The 27,636-nt window shown below is 35.7% G+C and overlaps 2 protein-coding genes across 6 annotated transcripts; both read right to left on the bottom strand.

Annotated features, from left to right (window-relative positions):
• Window positions 1–316: 316 nt before the first annotated feature.
• On the bottom strand, window positions 317–7,262 carry impa1 (inositol monophosphatase 1). Of its 2 annotated transcripts, none has more exons than XM_048164268.1 (9): window positions 6,991–7,262; window positions 6,161–6,241; window positions 5,954–6,087; window positions 5,724–5,828; window positions 4,714–4,759; window positions 4,408–4,516; window positions 4,200–4,308; window positions 3,902–4,053; window positions 317–639 (listed from the first exon to the last, which is right to left on the bottom strand). In XM_048164268.1, the coding sequence occupies exons 2-9, from the start codon at window positions 6,221–6,223 to the stop codon at window positions 506–508; spliced, it is 852 nt and encodes a 283-aa protein (XP_048020225.1). In that variant the 5' UTR covers window positions 6,224–6,241; window positions 6,991–7,262; the 3' UTR covers window positions 317–505. The 2 variants fall into 2 exon arrangements, with proteins under 2 accessions (XP_048020225.1, XP_048020224.1); XM_048164267.1 differs by having other exon boundaries at window positions 6,161–6,245; window positions 6,991–7,261.
• Window positions 7,263–7,535: 273 nt separating this feature from the next.
• On the bottom strand, window positions 7,536–25,814 carry asph (aspartate beta-hydroxylase). 4 transcript variants are annotated; one of them, XM_048164263.1, is made up of 10 exons: window positions 25,625–25,814; window positions 20,864–21,019; window positions 20,704–20,748; window positions 19,777–19,845; window positions 13,973–14,041; window positions 13,407–13,475; window positions 12,139–13,182; window positions 11,884–11,919; window positions 11,687–11,731; window positions 7,536–9,704 (listed from the first exon to the last, which is right to left on the bottom strand). In XM_048164263.1, exons 1-10 carry the CDS (start codon window positions 25,659–25,661, stop codon window positions 9,697–9,699), a joined length of 1,578 nt encoding a protein of 525 aa, XP_048020220.1. In that variant the 5' UTR covers window positions 25,662–25,814; the 3' UTR covers window positions 7,536–9,696. The 4 variants fall into 4 exon arrangements, with proteins under 4 accessions (XP_048020220.1, XP_048020219.1, XP_048020222.1 ...); XM_048164262.1 differs by lacking the exon at window positions 25,625–25,814 and adding an exon at window positions 21,856–22,010; XM_048164265.1 differs by lacking the exons at window positions 20,704–20,748; window positions 25,625–25,814 and adding an exon at window positions 21,856–22,009.
• Between the last annotated feature and the right edge of the window lie 1,822 nt (window positions 25,815–27,636).

The following is a 27,636-nucleotide window of genomic DNA, read 5'->3' as shown; positions in this document are numbered from 1 at the left end:
GGAATCACTCCGTTTGTAAGTATTTTCGGGCTCCAGACAGGCTTTCTTTCGGCGGGTTACAACGTTACGTACTCCAGTAGGTGGAAGAAAGTGGGTCAGTGAGTATTATGAGTGAGTTGGTGATTAATTTACTCAACCGATTCGTTGAACACTGATTCATTCAGAAACGAGAATACTGTGTGGTGGTGTTCGGATTCGGAAACCGAACGCCAACGGCTGATTCTGCTTTGACGTTGTGAAACTATTTCCGCTGACGATGCAAAAATAGTCTCAAAGGTAAGATACTCATGTAATATTACAAGAAAAATACAATTAATGGCAATGAATTAAACCGTTTTTTAATCAAACGTTTGCACATACCTTTAAACAATACATTTTGACAACATTGTGAGAGAAATCATTTACACAACATACAAAAGATGACAGAGAAAATGTACTGAACTCACAACGAATGTACTAATAATATAAGACTTCAATAGCACAGGAGCTTTCTTCAAAGTAAGTTTTATTTGATGCTAGGGTCTACAGGCGCGTCATCTCTAACAGGTGAAAATGATTCAATCTCTTTAATGATTCTTTCTCCAATTATGTTGTTATTAGCTGCAACAACTCTTCTAGACATCAGGTCCATTGGTCCACCTGAGGACATTTTAGGGGGGGAAAATATGCTAATACACAACAATAATATTCAAATTCAATAAAACAAAGTCATTTCTAAAAAAAAAATAATAATAAAAAACACGACAGAAAGTGTTGTTATTATCCATCCCTAAAATAGTTCCAAACCCGTAAGACTTTCGGGAAAACTAATCCATATGAATAGACTGAATTTAGTCCAAATTTTCCGAATTTAGGCTTTTACTCACATACCTCACAAACCTTGATCAGCGAACATAAACAGATGCTCAGCCGAATTTAAATGACGCACAAGAACAAACCTCATCCGGAACGTGCTGCGTAACCAATGAGGTTCATTCTTGTGTGTTACCCAGCAGGTTTGAGCTTCCGGAAGAGGTTTTGTTTTTGAAGCGTCAAAGATCAAGTTGCAAAGGCAGTCTATGGAAGGACAGAACGCGGTCAGATTTCATCAAAAAGATCTTCAGTTGTGTTCTGAAGATGAACGAAAGTCTTACAGGTTTGTAACGGCATGAGGGTGAGTAATTAATGAGGGTGAGCAATGTTCCCTCTAAGCTGCGCGCGTGCGCGGCCGCGCAGAAGAAATAATTGCCGCGCAGAGAACAGACATGAAAATGATTGTAGTAGTTTAAATGAGCAATAATTACAGTGCTCTAGACAACCGCTATAGAGTTATTGTCGCTATAGAGTTGGAACCGGTGAATGCGGTTTACAGGTTTCATAGAAAGAGAACGATTGAGCGCGTGTGAGCTGGCTGGCCCTGAGCCAAATCAGTCGCGGTAAGAATACTGTCATGTTTGCGGACTAAATACATCAATACGAGAGGCAACGCGAAACGAAAAGAAATGTTAAATAAAACGTAATGTTTTAATGAAAAGTGGTGGAATTACACACCCACCACAGGTGTAGCTTGCAAACTCAAAATACATAAGTACCTCAGTTTAAATAGATTATTGTGTGTGGTGGTGGTGTGGGTTTCAGGGATGTTTAGATAACTATAAACGAGTTAATGTTCACTTTTCTTAACAATATTTAGCTATCAGTTTAAATGCTTCAGTTTGTTTTCACTATATAATATATTAAAACAAATGGAAGCATTTAAACTGATATAATACTATATATCAGTTTAAATACTTAAATATTATATTATATTTTATTATATTATAATGTAAACCTAGTAAAAAAAAAAAAGATCTCACAAGGGGATTGTTTAGGGCTCCTTGCCACGAAAAATCTTAACTTCCTGGTATATAAAATCTGTGAGATTCATAAGCAATAAACATGTAATTTTGATGGTTTAACACTGTCTGTTGCTAATAATTGACTGTACAAAACACATTATGGTTGTCCCAAACCATCATTGTAACTGCTCATATTATATTATTATAAAGAATTGAACTGTCCTGCAGGAGGACAGAAAGTATTTTTTAATAGAATTTCTTGGTAAAGACTGGTACAGTTAATAATGTGAAAAAATCTCAAGTAACCTAAAATGTGCTCAATTTAGTGACTGAACTGCTTGTTTTCAAACATATTATTTAATAAATCACTAAGTTACATCAAGGGTCAAATAAAATAGAAACGACACATTAAGTTAAATGTTACAGTTGCATGATAAAACCATTTTTGTGTGTGTGTGTGTGTTTACGTTCATTGTACAGGTCTGATATAAAGTATGTTTTTGCTCAGGTGGCCAAAATGTGCGCTCAACAGAGAAAAGTTTTGCTCAGCGAGAAAAAAAATTAGAGGGAACATTGAGGGTGAGTAATTAATGACAGAATTTTCATTTTGGGGTGAACTAACCCTTTAAGCTTAACAAAAAACTTAAAGGATTAGTCCACTTTTAAATAAAATTTTCCTGATAATTTATTCACCCCCATGTCATCAAAGATGTCCATGTCTTTCTTTCTTCGGTCGAAAAGAAATTAAAGTTCCCGTTCTTCGTGATCCCATGTATCAAACTTTAGTTAGTGTGTAATGTTGTTGTTAGAGTATAAATAAAATCTGTAAAATTTTAAAGCTCAAAGTTCAATGCCAAGCGAGATATTTTATTTAACAGAAGTTGCCTACATCGAACGGTCAGTTTGGACTACATCCCTCTACTTCCTTCTTTAATGACGTCACTAAAACAGTTTTTTGACTAACCTCCGCCCACAGGAATACACAAGAGTTGCGTTTGTAGAGTGTGTTTGTCGCCATGTCGTCGAAACGCTGTTATTTTCATCCGGCAGTCCAATCACCGGGTCTGATTCCGGCTCAAATTGATAGGGTAAAATTAAAGACAAGTTTACAATAACACTGAGCGCGTGCATCTCCACGTTATGGTAAGAGGCGTGACCTTTCTGGGCAAGGAGTGCTAAGCTGCTGTCGAATCACAACACAGGAACCGCTGGCACAATCAGAACTCATTACGTATTTCTGAAGGAGGGACTTCATAGAACAAGGAAGTCATCAGCCCGTTTTTATGACAGTGGAAACAGCGGTATACAGATAAGTAGATTATGTGAAAAATACTGTGTTTTTTTACACGCGAAACATGAACACATGTTATATTGCACACTATAAACACAATCAAAGCTTCAAAAAAACACGAAAAACGGGACCTTTAAGGTTTTTGATGAAAACATTCCAGGATTATTCTCCTTATAGTTGACTTCAATGGCCACCAGACGGTTGAAGGTCAAAATTACAGTTTCAATGCAGCTTCAAAGGGCTTTAAACGATACCAGATGAGGAATAAGGGTCTTATCTAGCGAAACGATTGGTCATTTTCGAAAAAAATACAACTGTATATGCTTTATAAACACAAAATATCGCCTTGCACGTGCTTCTGCCTTCCGTATTCTTCAAAAAGCTTACGCTGTATGTCCTACGCCTTCCCTATTCTACTTACGGAACGAACGCGGCGCAAGTTTCGTTTTTTCCTTAAGTAGAATAGGGAAGGCGTAGGACATACAGCGTAAGCTTTTTGAAGAATGTGGAAAGCGGAAGCACGTGCAAGCAAAATATGCGTTTATAATGCATATACAGTTTGGGCTCCAATTGAAGTCCACTATAAGGAGAATAATCCTGGAATGTTTTCATCAAAAACCTTCATTTCTTTTCGACTGAAGAAAGAAAGACATGAACATCTTGGATGACATGGGGGTGAGTAAATTATCAGGAAAATTTTATTTAAAAGTGGACTAATCCTTTAAATGATGAATGTTGCCTTGGCAACTAACTGAAATAAAAATAAATTAATGCTGACTAGAGCTCTCTTTACCTTCAACATCCATGAGAACTCCTCCTGCCTCTGAGACTATGACTGCCGCAGCTGCAACATCCCAACAGTGGATCCCAATCTCATAATAGGCCTCTACACAACCAGATGCAACCAAGCACATGTTGATGGCAGCAGATCCAACACCACGTATCCTTAGGAAGGAAATTAAATTAGAATTCAAGAGGTATTTGTTGATGCACGTTACAGTATAATCGCAAAGTACATAGTATTAGATCATATTAAATTTAAGGGAAAATCTGTTTCAATGAGCTGTGTGTGGAAGAAACCTGGCACATACCCATGAACTGGCAGACACAAGATCTTCCTCATACTGGAGAAAATCTTATCAATGCTATCAGGATCTCTATTAGAGCCAAATTCTGTAGCGATGATTGACTGGTTTATCTCTGTAATATGATTTGGAAACAATTGGAGAGAATTCAGATGACTGCCAACAAACAAACATGTAACACAACTTGCTCAACATTCTCAGGAAGAACGGTCACCTTTTTGGTCTGACACTTGCAGCGGCTGTCCATTGCAAAATGCACCCTTCCCTTTTCGAGCAGTGTACATCTTGTCTTCTATGCAGCTATATACCACACCAAACTCTAACTGCAATAGAAGAATGAGGAGTTTGACAGACACTCTTCCCACTGGATAAACTTCCAACCTTCAAAGGCATGATAAATGAGCAAGAAAACAAAGTAGGAGCAGAGTGGTTTTCATCTCCCTGCACAGTTGCCAAGTTCCATTACCAGTGCTGTCACTTTTTTATTCTAAAAGTGCATTTGAAAGCAAATGCTGCTTACCGTTTTGTTGACAGCAAAGCCAATTGATACAGCAACAAATGGATATCTGGACAAAGGAAAGCATATTTATTTTGTGTAGCTCATGCTAGAAAAGTATAAAAGTATAAGTCAAATATATAATTGATCAGTTATATCATGTCTCACTAAGGCTATGTTCAGATTGCCAGCAAAAAATCCCCCAAAAATTTGCATATCAAGATTGCTGTAATACAGATGACACAGATTTATCAGAAAACATGAAATCTTTTTTTCAAATCTGATTCAAACCACATTCGGAGGTGGTTTGAAATGCGATTCCAATCAGATTTTTACAGATGCATCTCAGTCTAGAAGCTCTGGCTGCTCAAATCAGATTTCATATTGTATTTTGCGTCAATCTTAAGGAGACACACAACAACTACGTCAAAACCGGGATATACATACATATACAAATGTCCAGTCTCCTCCATTGCTGAGTTTTTCTTGTGCGAAGGAGGAGCTCTGCACTGCGACTCAACAGGGCGCTTATTTGGAGAGTATGTAACGCCTATGTTGTTACCAAAGCAACCCATACAGATAGGTTAGTTATATCTGGACACACAAACCTTATTTGATCACTTGCGATTAATAGTGCGGACAGTCTGCCTGAAAAACATCCTGATTTGAGAAATAATCAGATTTGCCTTCAGTCTGAACATAACCTATGGGTTCCTCATAGTGATATAAGTCACTAACTTTCCAGATAACATTCCTGAACATGACATATTCAGCTGTTTTTTGCTTTTATTTTAATTATTTTTAAAATGTTTTAAAGCATTAGTTCACCCAAAAATGAAAATTCTGTCATTATTACTCACCCTCATGTCATTCCACACCCGTCATCTTCAGAACGAAGGTCTTACGGGTGTGGAACGACATGAGGGCGAGTAATTAATGACAGAATTTTAATTTTCGGGTGAACTAATCCTTTAATTTACTTTTATTTACCTTTGAACCTCACTGTAACAGTGAATATAATTTTAATACATTACCCATGCACAAAGTTAGTGGTCCCATCCACAGGGTCAACAATCCATGTCGGTTTTTCAGTCAAAACAGAAGGTTCTCCTGCAGCCACTGACTCTTCACCAATGAAACTGAAACAAACAGGAGCAGAAACAGTCTGTTCTCTTTACTTTAGATCTAATATGCTCTATCTTGGAAACCATAGTGGTTTAAACGAAGGTTTAGAGGTCTTCTGACCCTGTGTTAGACTTAGTACCTGTGCTCAGGAAACTTCTCCTTCACTGACGTAATAATAAGCTGCTCCACATTCTGGTCTGTTTTAGTGACCAGGTCAACAGAAGAGCTTTTACACATGATCTTTAGGTCATTCTGCAAAGCATCCCTCACAATCTGAGGACAACAGAGATAACAAGGTTTCAGTACAAGAAAAATTGCATCGTTTAAAAGAACAATGCTATCTCACCTCTCCTGCTTTCCTGGCCAAAGTCACGGCATGGTCCATAGCATCCTGCCAAAGGTCAGGCATTGTGCCTTTATGTAAAAGCTGACTGGGCATAAAAAAAAATAAATGTGCTCATAAATTTTAGAGCACAGGGATGCTGTAATGTTGCTGTAAATCAATTCAGGAGTCAAACTTGGTAAAAGATGCATTTTAAACCTTATTTTATTTGAGGAGGCAGCTTGCGTCTGGTTAATTCCATATTTTACCACTTTGCTGGTAGTCCCTTAATCCCTGCACACACTCCTTATATAGTGTTATTCCTCCTATAAATAGACCTCGAACTGGGTCTCTGACTTTCTTTAAAAAGTCCCTACCCTAGCAAAAACTTACTACACTCTCTTAGAAGAAAAGATTCTATATAGAACCTTAAAAGGGTTCTGTCAGGCACTTCATATAGAACATTTTATGGGTTCCCATCATGGGATCATTCCATGGATCTAGTTTTAATGAATTAATTTTAATTCATTATTTATTTTGATTACATTTTATTAAATGGCTCATAAACATTATTCATCACTAAACTGAAATAACCCATTAAACACGGAAAGTTTAAGCATTTTATAGTCTGAGCATCCCAAAACTGCACAACCACAATTCATGATATTCATGACAGATGAGTTGTAGCTTATCTTTAGTGAAGATACTGTACAAATCTGCTTCCTTTCATTACTGGACCATTTATAGTTACGCCAAATATAAACATCGGTACAAACAATGCATTATTATCTATGCGCGTATATAAAGACATTTCAAAAAACCCTCTTCACAAAATAAGAACACAAAATTCTTACCAATCACCGGCGAAATGAAGACTGCTGTCAGATTGTTGTGCTTCCGGGTTCTTGGAGGACCCGACGAGATTAACCCTAAACAATCGGGTTATTTTCAAATAACCGCCTAGGCATTTAGCACAATCAATAAAAAATAAAAAGCCCTACTGATAAATACCTATAGATATTTACCTATAGATAAATACTAAACATTTAAGCGTAGTATTTAGCACATACGTGCTTCAAATACATTATTTTACTTAAGTTACTGCTGCGCATGCGCCTTGTCTTACTTTCAACATCCCGATGACAACTGACTGACCCTTTGAACTGGCCTCGTTTCTCTGTAGGATTTGCTATGAATTAAATGTGAAATACTGTACACTGTAAAAACTTTACAATATTACAACAGAACTCTCCCTATTTTTACTTTTCCAGATTAGACATCATAAAACCCAATAATACTTTTCATCGTATGAAGACCAAATAGAAAGAAATTTGTTTTTTAATTGTTGTATTACATGGATTGGAATGGATGGTTTAAAAAAGAAAGAAAGAAAGAAATGTTACTATTTGACTTTGTTGTCCCAATCTTTATTGCAGCACTCAAAACAAAACATTTACAGTTGTTTACAGATTTGTGTCACCCAAAACTCCCTATAATTGCAATGCCTCAATAACTTAAAATGAGTTAGCCTATACAGCAGGATTTCATGTAAACCTCTGAATAGAAAGCCTTGAGTAACCATCTGTATGTGGATTTCATTAAAAAAAATACCCCCTGTACAAATGGTGTTATTGCTGGTTGTGAGGTGTCTGTCCCTTAGAGCACGACCAAAGGCTGCTATACCCCAACCTTTCACATATGGCTTTGAGAAGTTAACACTTTTGTAGAATTAATTCAATTTGACTAAAAAAAAAAAAAAAAAAAAAAAAAAAAAAAAAAAAGTCAAATCCTAAATAAAAGAAATCCTTAAAAATCCTAAACAAGAAATTAATACCACTTTAAAAATTCACATTGACTTCAAAAGTGTTAGGGGTCGAAAACACCCTCTAGTGTTGTAGAAAAAGAAATCCCTAAAAACTACATTGCAGCCACTTGTATGTTATGAAACCATTGAAGAGATTTGCAGCATTTCCTAAAGTCTAGCACAAAAACAACATCTATTCTGGCAGGCCCCGTAAAACCACAGTGTAACATACAACATTATAATGAAAAGAAAAAAAAAAAAAAATGAATCCACAGTGAAACAATTCAGGAGCCAGAATTGTGTTTCCTTTAAAAGATCAAACCTGTTTTCAGTTTCTTAACCATTTACTCTGCATCAAGGGTGAAAGCTACATTGTTGTAATAAAAACCATGACAACATTAATAGTAAATACAAACAAATTTTGTCTTGCTGCGATATTATTGTGACAAAATACCAGTCATCTTTCCTTTTTCAATGTAAAACAACAAAACTGTGTTGTTTCTATATTGTATTCTTACAGATGTGCCTGCAACAGTTGAAAAGGCCAGAATAAATGCACTGAGAAGTCAATACATAGGCAGTGCATTACATTTGACAAATGAATTAGCACATACCAACTTGTGATGCCCCACAAAAAGCACTAGGAAAAATCTTTACCCTGCTATAAAAATAAAACATTTTGTAGGTTGCTCCATATTTATATGGGAATCCTTCACCAGTTATTACACAAGATGACAATCCCAATAAACACCGTTTCTCATACGCATACTGCACAGCAGCTGGAGTGTCTGCCTGAAATAGAGCTTGTCAAATCATGAGCCTACGAAACACGATTTACTGAAAAAGGCATGATTATAAATAAAAAAAACTTTGATGGGGACAGACCTATGCATCTGAATTTAAAAATGTGAAATTTCCTAAATATGAAGAAATGCAAAACAGTTACAGTATCGAGGAAAATATCAACAGAGGTACTTAAATGCTGACCATACACTGAAAACACACATAGGAAAAGACCATGAAAACATACTAGTGAGGAAAATGGCTCAAATGATTGCTTCGCATGAAGTTAAACATGAATTTTCAAATTGACACGCAAACATGCACATGCACGCCCATTCACACACATTTCACATAGCAATTATCTTGGTTAACCTGCCAGCATAAACTTGTCCTTGATATGCAACATTGGAAATGTAGACTCAATACATATTGGTAGTACAAAACCTAAGGGTAAATAGCAAAAGATCAGTGCAGCTTTGCATAGTACCTTCACATTAAAGCAAATAGTCAGATTTAACGAAGAGAGAGACTGATGAATGTGAAGATCTCTGAGCTACAAAGCAACATGAAGGTGTTTGTACACATAGGAAACTACAACCAAACTATCATCCATGATCATTTAAAAAATGGCTACTTCACATCTATGTTAGAGGATAGGGAAAAAAGCTTTGTCTGTAATTACAAAATAGGGATTTGAAAGGGGAGGGGGGAGGGGGAGGGGGGGGGGGGGGGTCAAACCACCAAACAAAAGTTGACAAAACATTCAAATAAATGTGTACTTGTACACAAGAGACTGCATTATCAATTAACAAAAAGGCTTGAGTGTAAAAAAAAAAAAAATCCAGGAAAATGAAAGGGTAATGGTAGCATTCTCTTTTGTTTTTACTCCATGGTGGGAATTGGCAGCTGCACACTTCCAGTGGAATGCCATGTGGTGCTGGTCCTCTCTGCATCTTACATAATGCCTAATATTTTATGTTTCTGCAAAAGATGAAATTATTTACATTAAATACACTTATCCAGCTGATTTTTTTTTTTTTTTTAGTTGAAGCAGACACTGTATTAGGCAGAGACAGTCCACTTGTACATATGTGAACTGGAGAAAACACATTTTTGATAGAGGCATTGCAACTCTCAATATAGCTGCAAGCAGCGATGGTGGGCCCAAGCCCGGTGGCTGACCAGTTAGTTGAGTCAGATTATTCAATAACATTTTAAACAATAAGAATAAAATCTATACTGTGAGAGAAATATATACATACAGTACAGTCCAAAAGTTTGGAACCACTAAGATTTTTAATGTTTTTAAAAGAAGTTTCGTCTGCTCACCAAGGCTACATTTATTTAATTAAAAATACAGTAAAAAACATAAAAAAATATTATTACAATTTAAAATAACTGTGTACTATTTAAATATATTTGACAAAGTAATTTATTCCTGTGATGCAAAGCTGAATTTTCAGCATCGTTACTCCAGTCTTCAGTGTCACATGATCCTTCAGAAATCATTCTAATATGCCGATTTGCTGCTCAATAAACATTTATGATTATTTTCAATGTTGAAAACAGTTGTGTACTTTTTTTTTTTTTTTTTTTTTTTTTTTTTTTTTTTTTCAGGATTCCTTGATGAATAGAAAGTTCAAAAGAACAGCATTTATCTGAAATACAAAGCTTCTGTAGCATTATACACTACCGTTCAAAAGTTTGGGGTCAGTAAGAATTTTTTTTTTTTTTTTTTGAAAAGAAATTAAAGAAATGAATACTTTTATTCAGCAAGGATGCATTAAATCAATCAAAAGTGGCAGTAAAGACATTTATAATGTTACAAAAGATTAGATTTCAGATAAACACTGTTCTTTTGAACTTTCTATTCATCAAATAATCCTGAAAAAAAATATTGTACACAAATATTTTGTACAATTGTACACATTAAATGTTTCTTGAGCAGCAGATCAGCATATTAGAATGATTTCTGAAGGATCATGTGACACTGAAGACTGGAGTAATGATGCTGAAAATTCAGCTTTGCCATCACAGGAATAAATTACTTTGTGAAATATATTCAAATAGAAAACAGTTATTTTAAATTGTAATAATATTTCACAATATTACTGTTTTTACTGTATTTTTAATTAAATAAATGTAGCCTTGGTGAGCAGATGAAACTTCTTTTAAAAACATTAAAAATCTTAGTGGTTCCAAACTTTTGGACTGTACTGTATATACATTCAAATGTAATACTAACTAAAAGCATTTATAGCAAAGTTATGAATAGCAGTTAAAATATTATACGTTCAGATGAATTTATCTTAAGGTCTTTTATTAACTAAATTATTAAACAAATTATATAAAACTATATAGTCAGTGAACTACAAATGAACTGGTTCTATGCCTTTATTTTGTTATACAAATTTATAGAAGCCCCTTAGTGGCTTGGGCCCTAAATATGGCAGCTTTAGGAATGGAAGTTCTGAACTTGAAAGTAAAAAAAAAAAAAAAAAAAAAAAAGTAAATTGTTTATTTGTTGAGTCTAAAATGAACTAGACCACATATAAAAAAATGTTAAGATGTATAATTTGATTCCACAATGTAGTAAAATTATATTCCCGATTTTAACTACTTATTGAAACTTCTCACTTAATTTCAGCAAACAGTTACATCAATTTTATTCTTTCTACATTCAAGTAGATAGGAGCTGCAGTTGAATAGCTGGAAACAGCCGTTTCAAATATGGCCCACAAGTGAACCAACTTGCTATAAAGCGACTTGCGACTTGCTCCTTGAATACAGAGCAGCATGTATGTAGGCTATATAAATATTCGCATGCATATTATATTATATTAAAAAAGAAAAATCAAGTAAAGAGGGTAGAATTAAAATGCCAAAGTTAAAGAAATGGTCCTTAATCAGATTAAATTTTCAACTATTATGAAAAGGAATATAAAAAAATAAATCTTGATTACCTGTGGGCTCTTCTTCAAATTGTTCTGCTGTGTGGTTAATTTCCTCTGTTAATAAATAAAGCATAAAGAAAAGAATTATGATTTAGAAATTAATCATAGAATGTATGTTTCTACAAATTTCTGTACAGATTTTCCACATTAGAAAGTCTTCCCATTATTTATATCATTTATATAACCATAATATTAAAATTACCAACCTTCCTCAGTTTGCTCTTCGTCAGCATCTGCATCCTCTGTAACAAGAGAGGCATGTTTCACAACAAAGCAAACATAAAGAACTGCTCACCTGTTCAGTGTAAATTTTATGAATTTGTCCACTTCCTCTTTTGTCTTTGATTTTGTAGTATCTGATTTTAACAGATAATGTTAGCTTCCACATGCTTGGACTTCTTTAATATACAAAACGTGTATTATTTCTTAATCGCCACCTGAGTGAAAACAAGAAAACTTACCCTCTTCTTCCATATTCTCTTCCTCCAGCTCTGTTTCCTCCACTGTGGAGTCTTGTACTTCCTCATCTTCCTGAACTGGCTCATTCGTTTCCTCTATAAGTTCCTCTTCCGTTACAGTTTCTTCTACAGGGACTGTCTCTTCAGATGTTTCTACTTCTTCCACTTGTTCTGCTATTTCAGGTTCCTCTACTGCTTCTTCTACCGGTACAATCTCCTCCACAGCTTCTTCTTGTTCAGGCTCCTCCACAGCTTCTTCTACTGGTTCAGGCTCCTCCACAGCTTCTTCTACTGGTTCAAGCTCCTCCACAGCTTCTTCTACTGGTTCAGGCTCCTCCACAGCTTCTTCTACTGGTTGAAGCTCCTCCACAGCTTCTTCTACTGGTTGAAGCTCCTCCACAGCTTCTTCTACTGGTTGAAGCTCCTCCACAGCTTCTTCTACTGGCTCAAGCTCCTCAACTGCTTCTTCTACTGGCTCAAGCTCATCTGCAGCTTCTTCTACTGGTACAAGCTCCTCAACAGGTTCTTCTACTGGTGCAGATTCCTCTACCGTTTCTCCCACTGGTGCATTCTCTTCTACTACTTCTATTGCCTCCTCCACTGGTGCACCCCCTTCCTCCAATACTTCCTCAATTGCTTCTTCCACCGATGCTACCTCTTCAACTACTTCTACTGCCTCCTCCTCTGGTGCATCTTCTTCTACTTCTATTGTCTCTTCAACTGGTGAATCCTTTTCCACTGGTGCAGCTTCTTCCTCAACTGCTTCTTCCACTGGAGCTTCCTCAACCGGTTCTTCAACTGGTATGACCTCTTCCTCTGTTGCAAGCTCTTCCACTGCCTCCTCAAAAGCCTCTTCCTCAACTGGAACAGTCTCTGTAACCTCTAGCCCTTCCTCCACAACCTCAGGTTCTTCCTCAGGAACTTCTTGCTCGTCTTCAATCTCTGGTTCCTCCTCTGCTACTTCCTCGTCTGCAGCAGTGGGCTCTTCGTCTACTGCCAGAGGTTCTTCCTCAGCAACTGGCTCCTCCTCCTCCACAGTCTCTGGTTCTGCAGGGAAAAATATGGTAAAATCTAATATACTACGCTCCTATTGGTAGGTGCCAAAATATTTCATATATGATCCAATTCATTTATTAGGTAAAGTTATTCTAAGGTATTTTTTAGTATATACACACCCTACATACACCACATGCATGCATACATAATACCTGAGAGTCAAAATAGCAACAATTGCAGACTGTAACTTTAAAAGGACATCATAAAAGCTGTACCTGGCGGTGGCCGAGCCGCTTCCTCAACTTTAATGGCATGGATCTCTTCCTCCACAATAGGTTCTGGAGCTAAACAGGAAACTAAACTATTAAACTTCAGCTTTTTTTTTTTTTTTTTTTTTATTGAAAGCCTTTATCTGTCATAAAAGATGCTGTACAATAACACTTTGCTAAGATTTAAACATACAAGATTTAAACATACAAGTTTAATCATACATCTCTGCTATTCATAAAAAGTTAATGTTTTTACTCTCATGTCATGTTACACATGAGCTTTTTGTGGTATGTCTGTGGCATGACTAGTATATCACTGGTGTGCATTTCAGATACAAAAGTGTTCATAGTTGACCATAAAAATAATTTCTACATAGTACACAGACGATGCATATGTACAACACCATCCTTATGAACACAGCGTTAATGTTTAATGATATGCAAGACAAACAGTTAACTCCCCTGCAGTCAAACAAATGTTTTAATGCTCATATTAATCTTTTCTTTCATATACTTATATTCTCACTGCACCCTTATTTATTGCATAAAACTTGTGTATGATTCTACTTTACCTTCTTCCACAGGTTCAGCAGAGGCCTTAACCGATTCACTGTTCTCAATGGTGGGCTTATCTTTCAGTCCTGAGGATTTTACATGTGGATGTGCATACATGAGGCAAGTGTAAAATACAATCACATAAAACAAGCACATGGTTCTAATCTATGAAGTGCATTAAACAACCTTTACACTTTCAAAAAATGATTTACATAATTAATTTGATGACGTTTGGTTGACTTTTGCACTAGAGATTTTTTCTTTCCTTTGTTTTACAGACACAAAAGGTATGTGTTTGAGATATGAAAACAGTCCAATGGGGAAACAGGAGAGGAAAAAGGAATATTTATAGATATTATTAAAGGACAGACAAGCATTCTTGTGGAGAAAAAAAAAAAAAAATCCTGTTTTAATACTGTGCAACTGTTCGTTCTTCTTATATCAAATCAACACCCAAAAGAAAACACTCAAAGCACCGAAAAATCAAATCAGGGGATTCATATTTTATTGATAACACAAGAATTTTCTCTCTTAGTAAAGTAATGCAACTTGTTTCATTTATTATAAATGAACAAAATCAGAAAAACATCAATGTTGAAATCCACACTATAACTAGTATTTTGTAAGAGTAAACCAAGATCCTACCCTCTAACAAAAACTTTAAGAGAAATAAAAGTAATTCCACCTGATGATCAGCATATAGCACCTTGTTCTGATTCTGCTCTTATTAATCTCAATGTTATGATTAACATCACTGATTATCTCTCATAGAGGCAAAAGGTCTTGCCTTCGGTCTGTAAGGGGTGGTCTCTGACAGACTGAAATCAAGTTCGGCCAGATGTTAACACAATGTACACAAAAGAAAAAAACGATTCGCCGTTTAATGCTTTACAATTTCTTTTTAGCTGCAGCCTTCTTGGATTCTTTGCCTTTTCCATCTTTCTCAACCTTTTTAACATCATCATAATCATCAACAGGTTTCTCAAGGGATTTCTTTTCAACCTCTGGCTTTTCTTTCACCTCATCCTTTTCCACCTTCTTAGTCTTCTTTGCTTCTTCACTTTCTGCCAATTTCTCTCTTTCCTCCTTCTCCTTTCTAATTCTTTCCATGGCCTTTTCCACATCCTCTTTCTCTATTCTCTCCCCTTCCTCTTTCAGCCGAGCCTCAGCTCTTTCCCAAGCTTTGGCTTCAGATTCCTCTCTGATGCGATTCAAGGTCCTCTCTTCCTCCTCTTTGGCTAGGATGTTCCTCACTTCTGCCAGTGCCAATTTTGCTATCTTCCTGGCTTCCACTCTTTCATGGATGATGGTGAGTTGCTGTTTCAGAGCTTCCCTAAGCTTCAAGCCAACATCTTTGCCATGGGAAAGCTCTGGGGAGAAACTTTGCTTGATGATGCAATCATGGTAACTGAATTTCTAACACTACGCACACCTCAAGCCATAACGCAATTAGTTGGAAAGATGCAAATCGCTTCACATCAGAACTCCCTCATTAGTATGTTAGGATATTCTGAACACCAGTGGTTCTACACCTCTACACTCAACTGATTTAACTAGAAGACCTCCCAATTATCCAACACAATATTCAAAGGCTGTCCATACAGGCTAAAGTATTTCTGCAATTATGACAAAGCTTCTCAAACTTTTCTTCCTGATATATTAAAATTAATTATTTTGATTCCAGTAGTTTCAAGAACTGCATGTTTTTCAATAAATAGTTATTGCAAAATTAAGAAAAAAAAAAGAAAAAAAAATTACATTTTAATGAATTTATATCATTTTAATAAATACTTCTTAAAAATATATATAAATAAAAATAAACCTAATTTACTATACATAATTAAAGTCATTCAGTGGCCCCCTTGGAAGTTTGCTTCCCAGTTGAGGACCACTGCTCTACACATTACTTTACAAGATTAAGTATTTAGGATATGTTTATGACAAGTCCACGGCTCCCTAATATTATTTGCAAGTAGCATGGAAAATGTCATTGTTCATGCAGGCTCATAAATGTCAACTACAAGGTCTTATCGTTAAACAAAAACCTTGGTTAAACAGAAAAAAAAAATATTATGCATCTTAAAATATTTGATGTCAGCTTAGTCATGCAAACAGAAAAAAGTCGATCAAGTAAACTTAGAAAATCCAAAACCACACTAGAGGCTTGTCTGCTGCATGCACTTAGATCAAGTGTGCAAAATACCTCCTTTTCTCCTGGAAACATCTTTAGACTTTTCATCTAGTGCAAATGAGACAGTGCAAATTAAAGTCAGTGACTGCTACTCAAACAGTTGTATCATGCAAGTCCTGCTTTTGAGGTCTTATTTATACATTTGTGTTACAAAACACTGTGCATGGTGACTCATGTAATGGTTGGTGATGTATACTTTTAAATAATGCTGAGAGAAAAGAAAATCTTTTTAAGTAGTATGCATATGCTATTGAGAGTCAAACACCTTACAATGTGCATCACCCAAACGAAATCTGCAATAGTGGCTATCTGTACAACATTTGAGAATATGTAATCTTATTAAACACAAATAAAAAAGCCAAACAACACCAAAAGGAAAAATATGGCAACAATGGTAAAATAATTAGGCTAAACCGAATGATCTGAATCAAACACTTTTGGCATTTAAAAAAAAAAAAAAAAAAAAAAAAAAAAACTATTGTCAGGACTTACTAAAGATGCAGTGACAGGGTTATTTTTGCGACTGACCTTATTGTATGCATTTGTAGGAAGTTTCCATTTCAGATGCAAAACTTATAGGAGGAGAGTATTTAAAATGAATCTTGCAAGGTGATTGACTAAGGTTTGCGCTAGTCAATTTACTGGTATTTGCACCATTATTTACCACCCCCCAAAAAGCCAGTCTTAAACCAGATGCTTAAACTTGAGCTGCTCTTGGTAGATTGCGTTCGTCATTATGGAAAGGATCTGACTGCGTCTGTGTTCTTTAATTTGCACGTCGTCAGTAGATCACGCATAGAACTTCCCACACCTATCTGTGCCTTTTTGGAGTTGCGCTTTCACTCCAAGTTGCCCAGTTTAGTAAATCTGGCCCTAAAAGTTTACTTGAAATGTTTGAAGGTATAATTAAATGAGAATGAAAGAAATACTCAATAACTAACAGTATCCCTTAATCTAAACTTAATTCTACACAATTAATTCTCTTAAAATACACTTCCAGACACAAAAACAGACATTTTGTAAAGAAATCCTGATGCGTACGCAGTAAATGTTGTACTTTTTGCTTAAGTACTATTTAAGTTATTGACCTCTCAAGTCCCACCTAGTAATACAGAAGCCATATATAATCACTGTATTACTTATCAGGCACACTATTTCAGATGCTTTAGATTGGCAGGTAGGAACTGATTGTTGACGGTTACAGTACTCTGGGGTTCAGGTGATGTCTCCTACACAAGGCTATTGAACTAGTTCTTGTCTAGAACAACTGATGAAGTAAATTGACACCCATGTGCAATCTCTTGTTTAGAGTAAAAAGTCTGCATAGGCCAGTGGTTCCCAAACTGTGGGGCCTCCGAGTTATAAAAGTGGTGCGTGGCAAGGCTAAGAGATGGTGTAAAGTCAGCAGATTGTAAAAATATAAGTGAATGATGCATGGTTCTGTACCAAGCATAGACAAGTTTGTGAAAGGACTGCCAGTGCCATGTAAATGTAAAGCAGACGATGAATATATTAACATCAACAAACCAAACCAAAACAACGTCTATACCAGAAGCGAGCATCACAACGCAACAAAAGCAAATAGAACCTATTATAATCAGTGAAGCTGTCTACACTGTATGCGGCACGAAGTGACAAATTCCCAACAGTAAACTGATGCTTCGTTCTATTTCTGATGTACTCCAAAGCACTTGTGCAACTTATGACACAAAGGACCAATGGATTTGTAACATTCGCTTTTTGTCTCATGCAGTGTAAACAGCCTCAAGACAAGAACTTATGAGGCATATCTTGCCCTGGATTCACCTGTACAACGGCGGGTAATGAAGAGAGACCAAGTGTGTTGCGTGCTTCAAAATATTTGCTTCTGACAGTATGAAGCTGAGCAAGTTAGAGAGTTCTCCTCATGAACACAAAGAGAAGTCTGTTTAAGTTGAGAAGTTGTAGTATTGCATTAATAATGTTTCAAATGAATCCTATAGGATTTTGCAAGTAAGGTCATGTATGAAAGTGTTTTTTTTTGTTGTTTTTTTTATATATATTTATTTATGTAGGTGAATGTATGTGGGGGGTGGGTTGGTGTGGCTAGAAAATATTTCTCTCTACAAAAGGGAGGCCCAGCAGAAAAAGTTTGGAAAACACTGGTATTGGCAATACTACAAGGTAATACTGCAAGATGGGTGGAATATATACATACTTTATATCTAACCCTATCAATATTCTCAACAGCTTTGAAGAAGGAGAGCAAAGGCAACCCGTATAGTAAAGAAACACAACAACTGACACTGTTACTTAAAACTGCCTATTCAGTATTTAGTAGAACCATATAAATGTTAAAGGAAATACAAAACACAAAAAGATAAATCTCCACTGAGTTGCTGAGGATGCAAATCATCCCAAAATGCAATTATTGTGTAATATAAAATGGCTCAAAATAAACTATTCACAGCCTAAAGAGAAAAAAAAAAAAATAATAATAATAATCAGATTACAAGAAGATCTCAAATGTACAGTGTTAAATTGCAAGGCTCAAATAGAAATACATACTATTGTTCATGATATAAGGGAACTGAGGCATGCAGCAAAGGTGATATTTTCAGATTTCAGCAATAAGGTCATATGCAAAAGGTAAGTAGTAGATTAGTAGTTGAAAATAGCTGTTGCAAAAGAGCTGCAACAAAGCATAAACTACACAAGTTCAATATTTACAAAGGTGTAAATGTTCATAATGACATCATCTTCTCAAGAGTTCACAGGTTGCAAAGTCACTGTTGGCGATCGTCCCAACAAAATATTTCTTCAAGTGTTAGGAACAGAATCAAGTCCTCCTCTAATAAAGTGCTTCTGTCACAATCGCAGTAGAAAACACAACTATTGGTTTTGAAGGCCTAAAATAACGCATGTCTTTTGGCCCTGAACCCCTTCAGTCTGTGACGCGCCAGCAACATCTTCCGCTGCTGCCTCGGTTTCTTCATCCTCTAGCGTTTCAAAAGGACTCATAACGTCATAAAGGAAGGTGAAGAAACCTTGAAACCAATCAGTGCCCTCTTCTGCTAAAATATCGAGGACTTCCTCAAGTGAGTCTGAGTTTTCTTTGCTGCCATCTTTGGTCAGCCCTACGCAAATGGGAAAATAAGGAAACAGAGAAAGAGAGGGAAAGAAAGAACAGTGGGAGAGCAAGAAAACAGAGAGAGGGTGGAGGTGGTTCGGTTTGCAAGGTTTAGTAGATAAGGATTCAGTGCTATAAAAAAAAGATGGTAAAGATGCTATTAAAAGCATAAAAAGAGGTAAAGGAGAAAGGGAACATGCATGAGAAGCACCAATGAGGCTGTTTTTAATGAATGTAGGGCTCAGTTACTTGTGAAATCAGTTAAGCTACCTGCAAAATGAGAAAATAAATCTCTTTATTTTCTCTCCTTATGACTTGACGTTGCCCTTAAATGTAATATTGGTCTAATTCACAAACTCATGCAATAAAGGCAATAATCTCTCATCTCCTCTTCTCCAAAAACATGAAAAAGTACCATGCACATGCATCAGTCTGATTTAATTTGTCATTGCACAAAAGTGAACCAAAGTCAGTCATGCAAAACAATCTTGTAAGAATCACATTGAAATCAGTGCACTTGCCTAGTAGTACTTTAGCGTCTTCCACATCAAAGTCCCCATCACCATCAGCATCATAGGACACAAGTTTACCTAGTAAAGTAAAGTGAATCTGATTTAGTCATTTGACATGCATTGCGCCATATATAAAACTGGAAGTCTTATTATAGTGCTTTTACTTGTCTTTTATCAAATAGTACAGGGTCTCTTTTGGGATACTTTAAACTAAGAAATGTCCCTAATGTTACTTTAAATAATTGTGTAGCAATGAAAACTGCTTTATTACAACTTTCCTTAGGAAGTCATTACCTAACATCGTTACATTAACATTAGCATTTATTATAAAATACATTCAAAACATATACACCATCGTTCAAAAGCTTGGGGTCATTTTTTTAGTATATTTTTAAAAGTGTCTCTTAGCAAGGCTGCATTTATTTGATTAAACAGTAAAAAGAGAAATACTGTAAAAGTAATACAATTTAAAATAGCGGTTTTCTGTTTTAATAGATTTTAAAATGTAATTGATTCCTGTGATGAGAAAGCTAAATTTTTTATCTTCATTACTCCAGTCTGTCACATGATCCTACAGAAATCATTCTAATATGCAGATTTGCTGCTCAATAAACATTTCTTATTATAAATGTTGAAAGCAGTTGTGCTACTAAATACTTTTAATACATTAAGTTAAAAAGTATACTGCCACTTTGAATCAATTTAATGCATTTAATGCAAAAAAGTGTTAATTTCTTTAAGAAAAAAATCTCACTGACCCCCAAACATTTTAACGGAAGTGCACATTTATAGACATATACATGTTTTTAATTATGAAAATTACTAAAAAAGAACTACAAATTAAATGACACTTTCACTTTTCCCTAATTTGTAATTGAAGATGATAGGTTTAGGTGGTGATTTACTGGTGATAAATCACTGGTTCAGATGTCATACCTTGTAATACCTCTGAAAGATTATAGCGAAAGTCCTTTGCTTTGGCTGCATGCAAATTAAGGCCAGATATACAAAAAAAAAAATTTACATCCAACATACATGTAGTATACAGTCAAGATATACGCAATGTCTGGGAAAAAAAGAGAAAACAAAGACTCACCAATTACACCTTGATAGTCAACAAGGTCAAAATACACCACAGCTACAGAGGTCCAGACACCCAGGAGAGCCAAAACCATGAACCAGGTGAAGAACGAGGTTCCTCCTCCAGCCTCTGCCTTCTTCCCATTCTTATGCGCCAGCTGTGGCTTGGCCTCTGAAGGACAAAAAAGGATGATTATACACAATGTCAAAATGAAATAAAAAGTAAAGTACCAATTAATTCAATAAACAAATTCAGTGCAGCACAGCAAAAACCCTCTACTACACAATATGAATGAGGAACACATGCCTTTAAAAGCAAGATTAGTCCTTTAGTATTACTGTACGGAAAAGCATTTTCACTCAAAGTTGATAGAATATGTATGTAATATTAGCTTTGAAGCTGAAAATCTCATTAATAATCTTTCTATATTTAAAAGCATGTGTAAGATTCAAGGGATATCTGATTCAAGAGAAAGGATATTCCCTTAAAGATGTTTTCCATTTGAAAGCTATAGTAATCACAAGGTGACAAAAGTCTAAAAGAGTGCAGTTATTCTGAGGTCTGTTAACACTCCTCACGGAGCTGTGGTATAAATACATCTGCATTCAGAGCTCTAGTGGGAAGAATGAACAGGTGTTTTGTCCGCTACGTTCTGCTAGGTCAAACCACACATTTGTTCATGCACACTACAAACGTTAGTAACAGACTGTAATAACAACACTAAAGTGTTAAAACAAAGAAAGTCTCCTTTTCTACATTTTGTACAGGTGTTATATATACTGACTTCACAAGAAAACGTTATAACAAAGCATTTCATAGCACTCCAGCAATCTCCAAAAAAGAAAAAACATTTAAATTTGTACTGCTCATTTGCACAATACACAAATTAAACTAAAAATTAAGTATTATGAATAAATTCATTTTCAAATATTAGGGTTTCCTCTCACACTCCAGTGATTCATTAAATGTCATCTCTAGTCATAAAAGCTTATTCCAAATACTAATACCGGTTTCTTCGTTCACCACCTTGACCTCTGCATTCGGCTCCCCCATCCCTCCAGGTAAAATGGGGAAGAAGAGAGCGTCTTTCACCCCAATCCTACCCCGAACCCCTGTACAACAGCAGGTCTCCTGTCTTTTTGTTCTTGGTGAATTGAGCCGGAACTTAAAATGGAACTCGACCAGCAAATGGATTATTTTTAGAACAGTCCGTTTGAAAGCCAGAAAATCTCAAGCACTCATAGGAAAGGGTAGAAGCACATCCCACTTCATCCTGCTGTTCTTTGTCACATCACATATGAAAGCTGAAATGGCTGATTGGTCATCCAAATTACTATACTTAAAAGAGCAGTGCAGAGTGGAGGTTACAATGCTTTAACATGCGTTTTAATGACATGCAAATTAAACTTTGGAAAGCTTTGTAAAGCCTCCAGGCAGAGCATGTAAATCATGGCAAACTCACAGTGACTCTCCTGCCACAGAGCTATTTATTTTCCATACAAGGACCGGTCTCTCGAGTTTCTTGATGAAATAATAAACATGTTAATGGTGGCTTCTGCTTAGATTTGTCAAAAACAAACCAGCCATGTAGCTGGAACAGAATAACTTCCATCAAAAGATTATCAGACAGTAAAACTGCCATAACGTACCTAAATAATCCTGTATCTATTTAAGCTAAATCTTAATGACTCCAAGCTTTTGAACAGCAGTGTACAAACCAAAACCCCAAAGCTTGAAGTTTTAATAGTAAAAACTGCATTAAGAGCATTTGAATCTTTCAGACAGATCAAAGTTGCATGCAATGTTTGGAAATAACAAGACACACCCCTAAAGACACACATGCTCAACTCGTCTCTAAATCTACAGATAGTCAAATGGCTGCCAATTGTGTCCTAAGCAACATCTTCCCCTCCCCCATTTAAACCAGAAAAACAGCGCTTCAAACTCATTTTTGTATCTTGGTACGGTATTTGCCGTTGCTTCGACTATGCCTTTGTGGTACAAAATGTTCATTTTCCAGCTTACATAAGACTGTATTGGGACATGTGCCTTGAAATACCTTTTCTTCAGTCGTACCTACACACCCTGCTGCTTAAAGCAAGCAGTTTGTGCCTGGTCACAGGAACAAACCCTGGACATTAACCCCTTGTGAGATCTTATCAGCATACACCCCCAATTGGAATCTTCAATGACCAGCAAACCTCCACTTCTTTAACATAATCGATCATACACTGGTTTAAAAGTTCAGTGGGTTGTCTGATGTCATAACAGGAGTTTAAATGTTAGATTATTCAAGACATTAAATTAATTTATGAGACTATTTTGTATGCCATAAAGCATTTAATATTTAAATATTATTGTCATTCATAAGAATAGCAGGACTGAACAGTGTTAAATTATGTTAAATTACACACAAATGCATTCTTCAATCTGTGCATGACAGAAAATTTAACATTGTGAGATGCACAGCACTGCATTTATTAAAAGCAAATAAAATATTTACTGCACAAACCATATATGACAGAATTGTTTTGGATTAAATGCCCTTGAAAAAAAAAAAAACACATGCAAGGTTGTTTGAACATAACCTTGGAATCAATGGAGAAAAAAAAGTGCAAGCACATCATGACGGACTGTCATTTCTTTACCATTTCTTTGGAACTCAGCAAGTTATTCTGTGCAGCTGAAAAGATCCCTGAAACGAATGATTTTGACATTTGATAAGAGGGCATTGCACCACTTTGCAAAGCAATGCAACAATCTAACTTTTGTTAGTTAACTTTATATATGCAGCATTTAAATTGGGTGTGGCTCTAGTCTAGATAAATATCATTACAGGAAAATTTTTCCATAATGGGTAAAGAAAAATTATATTTTACAGTTTTCATAGAAGAATAGAAATGCTCAGTGACACCAACATTTTAAATAAAAGAAAACAAAAAAAGCATGATGAGAAAAGATTCAGGTATCATTGGATGGCTTTTTTTTTTTTCAGCATCTTTTTTACAAATGATAAATCAACCTACTTGATCTGCTTGATTAGCTTAAAGGGTTAGTTCACCCAAAAATTAAAATAATGTCATTTATTACTCACCCTCATGCTGTTCCACACCTGTAAGACCTTTGTTCATCTTCGGAACGCAAATTAAGATATTTTTGTTGAAATCCAATGGCTCAGTGAGGCCTGCAAAACACTGCTTCAGGAAGCTTCGGAGCGTTATGAATCAGCGGTTTGGAGCACCAAAGTCACGTGATTTCAGCAGTTTGACATGCAATCCGAATCATGATTCGACACAAAAGATTCGTAACGCTCCGAAGCTTCATGAAGCAGTGTTTTGAATTCGGCCATCACTATATAAATCTTTTCTTTTTTTTTTGGCGCACCAAAAATATTCTTGTCGCTTTATAATATTAATATTGAACCACTGTACTCACATGAACTGATTTAAATATTTTTTTAGTACATTAATTGATCTTGAGAGAGGAAATGTCATTGCGGTCTATGCAGGCCTCACTGAGCCATCAGATTTCAACAAAAATCATATTAATTTGTGTTCCGAAGATTAACAAAGGTCTTACGGGTGTGGAACAGCATGAGGGCGAGTAATAAATGACAGAATTTTCATTTTTGGGTGAACTAACCCTTTAAAATATAGAGATAACCAACCACCATTATAAAGCAGATTGTAAAAAGAGATGGCCACATGATGAATTACATTTTTTCATGAACAAAACTTACTTTACTGTGAACGGTAGCTAAAAACACAAATAAAATGTGCACAGTGACCCAGAGAAACAGGGTAATTCCCAAAACACCAAATAATGCAAAACATATTAGCTAATAAAATGTAATATAACTGAAAATGTGCATGACTGATAACAATTATAGCATACATTGTCCTGTAAATGTATCTCTTTATCGTATATGGTGAGGAAACTTCTATCTATTATTAGGTTTTTACATAGCTTTTCGTTAAAATTAACCGTGAAGTCAGTCTATATGGCGAATCTATAACGTTACACACGTGTATAACATTTCACTGTTGAAGTTCATATACCTTCAAAAGTCCAATAGTTTATCTACCACTCTTACGTAACCACGCAGTTACTAAAGTCAATAACAGTGGCTAGATAGCTAAACCAAACACCCGGACATTGTTAAACAGCAGCAGTGGGGTCCTGCAGTGTGGCAGACTTTCTTTATAATTACAGTGTGTGGGGACATGGGACCCTAGAGTCCACGTGTAACCCCTCCCACGCTCTCCCAATATTGACACGTGAGCATTTAAGAGTTCGCAACTCTGACTCCAACGAAGACCAAATATTTATCTGAAAATATAGGCCATTTGCTGCTGTTGGGATTAACAAAACAGCACAGTAAACTAGGCCGTTCGGGACTCGTGCAAATGAGACCAAAAGCATGCAGAAGTTCTGCAAACACTCCTTCCCATTTTCCAAACGCACAGACATGATCGGGTTGGGAGATTTTATCCACCCTACAATAACTTGCTCAGATTGTAGCGACGATAATGGACGATTAATGAACTATTACTGTGCAACACAACTAATGTAACGTTAGTTTATATAGCACGACTGTAGTCGACACAATGCACTGGGTATATGTCTTTTTGTAAAGTCTCTTTGTGGTTGATAATCCCTACTGAAGGCATGTTAAATTAGATAAACAAAATCAATCTTGCCGCCTGATTAACTTTCAGGCCTGGCCTTCGCAGAAATGTACGTATTTTTGACGACAACAAACGTAAACACACATACCTTTTTTAACTGTTCCTTTTGCATTTTTCTTAGCCATTGCAAATGGTAGTTCTTCGACGTTTTCTTATTCTGTACAAAGCGAACAGACTGTAATTCTAGTCTCAGTTCTGGTACTGATGCCCTGCAAAATCAAATCCCTGTGCCTTCATACACTGAGGCCCATAGCAACCCATCCCCCTTTTGAGTGACTGGGCGTTCGACCAATGCTGTTCAGACAAAGCCGTTGTAGGCGGGGCAAGTGAAAATGTCATCCAATCGCCGAACAGCGGTCGATGACTTATTCAATCGTGTGGATACCTGCGAGGTAAGACCGCCCAGTTCTTCTCTGTTTTTTTCTACCAGCACTGGAACGTGGCAAGATGGAAGGTCGCACTTATCGCGAGATCTAATCCATATCTGTTTACATACAGTGCTGTGAATGCAAAACAATTCGTAACATTATATAATTATCGTTGAGTATAACGGTCGAATGATGTCGTCGTGTGATGTATGACCTATATAGTCCTAGATTAGGTTGTTATTTGCTAAATTACTTCAGTCTGGACTCTGGAAAGAGAGGTCTGTTCTGCCTCCAATTTACTTTTAAACGGAGCCTGTAGTAAGAAGCACACGCTGCAGAAAACAAAGTAAAATACGATAATTTAGTTATTAAACTAACTGAATAATTGAACCGTGTTTGTCCTAATAGTGTTATATATTGTCAGGGGGTGAAATTAACAACGAAAACTTTGTTCTTTTTTCTTGGAACAAATTGTCCTATTGTTGCGCCCCACCCCCTTTCTGTTTTTGTCCACCTCATCCTAAGATTTAGTAGCACTAGTGTGTAACTTTACTCACACGAAGTTAAAACTTGTTGAAACTATAATTCTGTTAAACCCTGACTTCGCATTCATATAGAAAAACCTAAAAATTAATGTGTTTTTTTTCTGATTACTTATGCTGAAATTTTCGATCGAAACATAGGATGTTTAATTGTAAGTGTTGTAATCACTCAAAGAATGAAGTACCATTTACCATTTTTTCTTTTCAACCTGTCGAGACCTGTGTTTGTTTAGCAGATCTCAGTTTTTCTAACCTCTCAAACAATGCTGCCTTACAACATATTAATGTCAATCATGGTAACTAAAAGATTGGAAAGAACTTTGAACTTTGACTTAATTAAATCAATGTAGATGCAAAAGCTATTTTTTATCCTTTCAAACATCCATTACCACTTAAGTAATGAAACACTTAGTGTTGTAGTACTCAAGACCAGTCTTGGTCTAAAATAAATTTGTACTCGGTCTTGTCTTGGTCTCAGACTATGAGGACTCTGTATTTTATTTCAAGACCGGTCAATACCACAATTGAGAGGATATCACCAAATAGCCAGTGCATTGTCTGATTTATTAACATTATTAATGTGATTGTATGTAAAACTTCTTGCTTCAGATGCAATAAATATATATACTGTTGTGCCGAGTCAGAAATTGAGTGAATAATACAAATGCCCACAAAATTCAAAATATTGTTGCAAAAATGTACTTGTATAAGATCTTATATTACAACATAATATATAATTATTAAAAAGCAATACAAGCAAGAGAGCTGTTTTCACAAATTTGAGCAAAATTCTAAACGTTTTATCGATTTTATATAAACGTTCAATAAAAAAAACATTCTGTGCCGCCTCTGCAGTGCAACGATGAATTCTGTTGATAATGATTTCATTTAATTGTTAACAGCTCTATATAGTGTCTTGTATATATATATATATATATATATATATATATATATATATATATATATATATAGTGGCATGAAAAAGTATGTGAACCCCTTGCAGAATCTGTGAAAATGAGAATTATTTTAATAAAATAAGAGGGATAATAAAAAATGCATGTTATTTTTTTTTTAGTACTGTCCTGAGTAAGATATTTTACATAAAAGATGTTTGCATTTAGTTCACAAGACAAAACAATAGCTGAATTTATTAAAATAACCCCATTCATAAGTATGTGAACCATTGATTC

Source organism: Megalobrama amblycephala, linkage group LG17 (genome assembly GCF_018812025.1).
Source record: "Megalobrama amblycephala isolate DHTTF-2021 linkage group LG17, ASM1881202v1, whole genome shotgun sequence".
In the NCBI taxonomy this organism is placed as follows: Eukaryota; Metazoa; Chordata; class Actinopteri; order Cypriniformes; family Xenocyprididae; genus Megalobrama; species Megalobrama amblycephala.
This window is presented reverse-complemented; position numbering and strand designations above follow the sequence as displayed.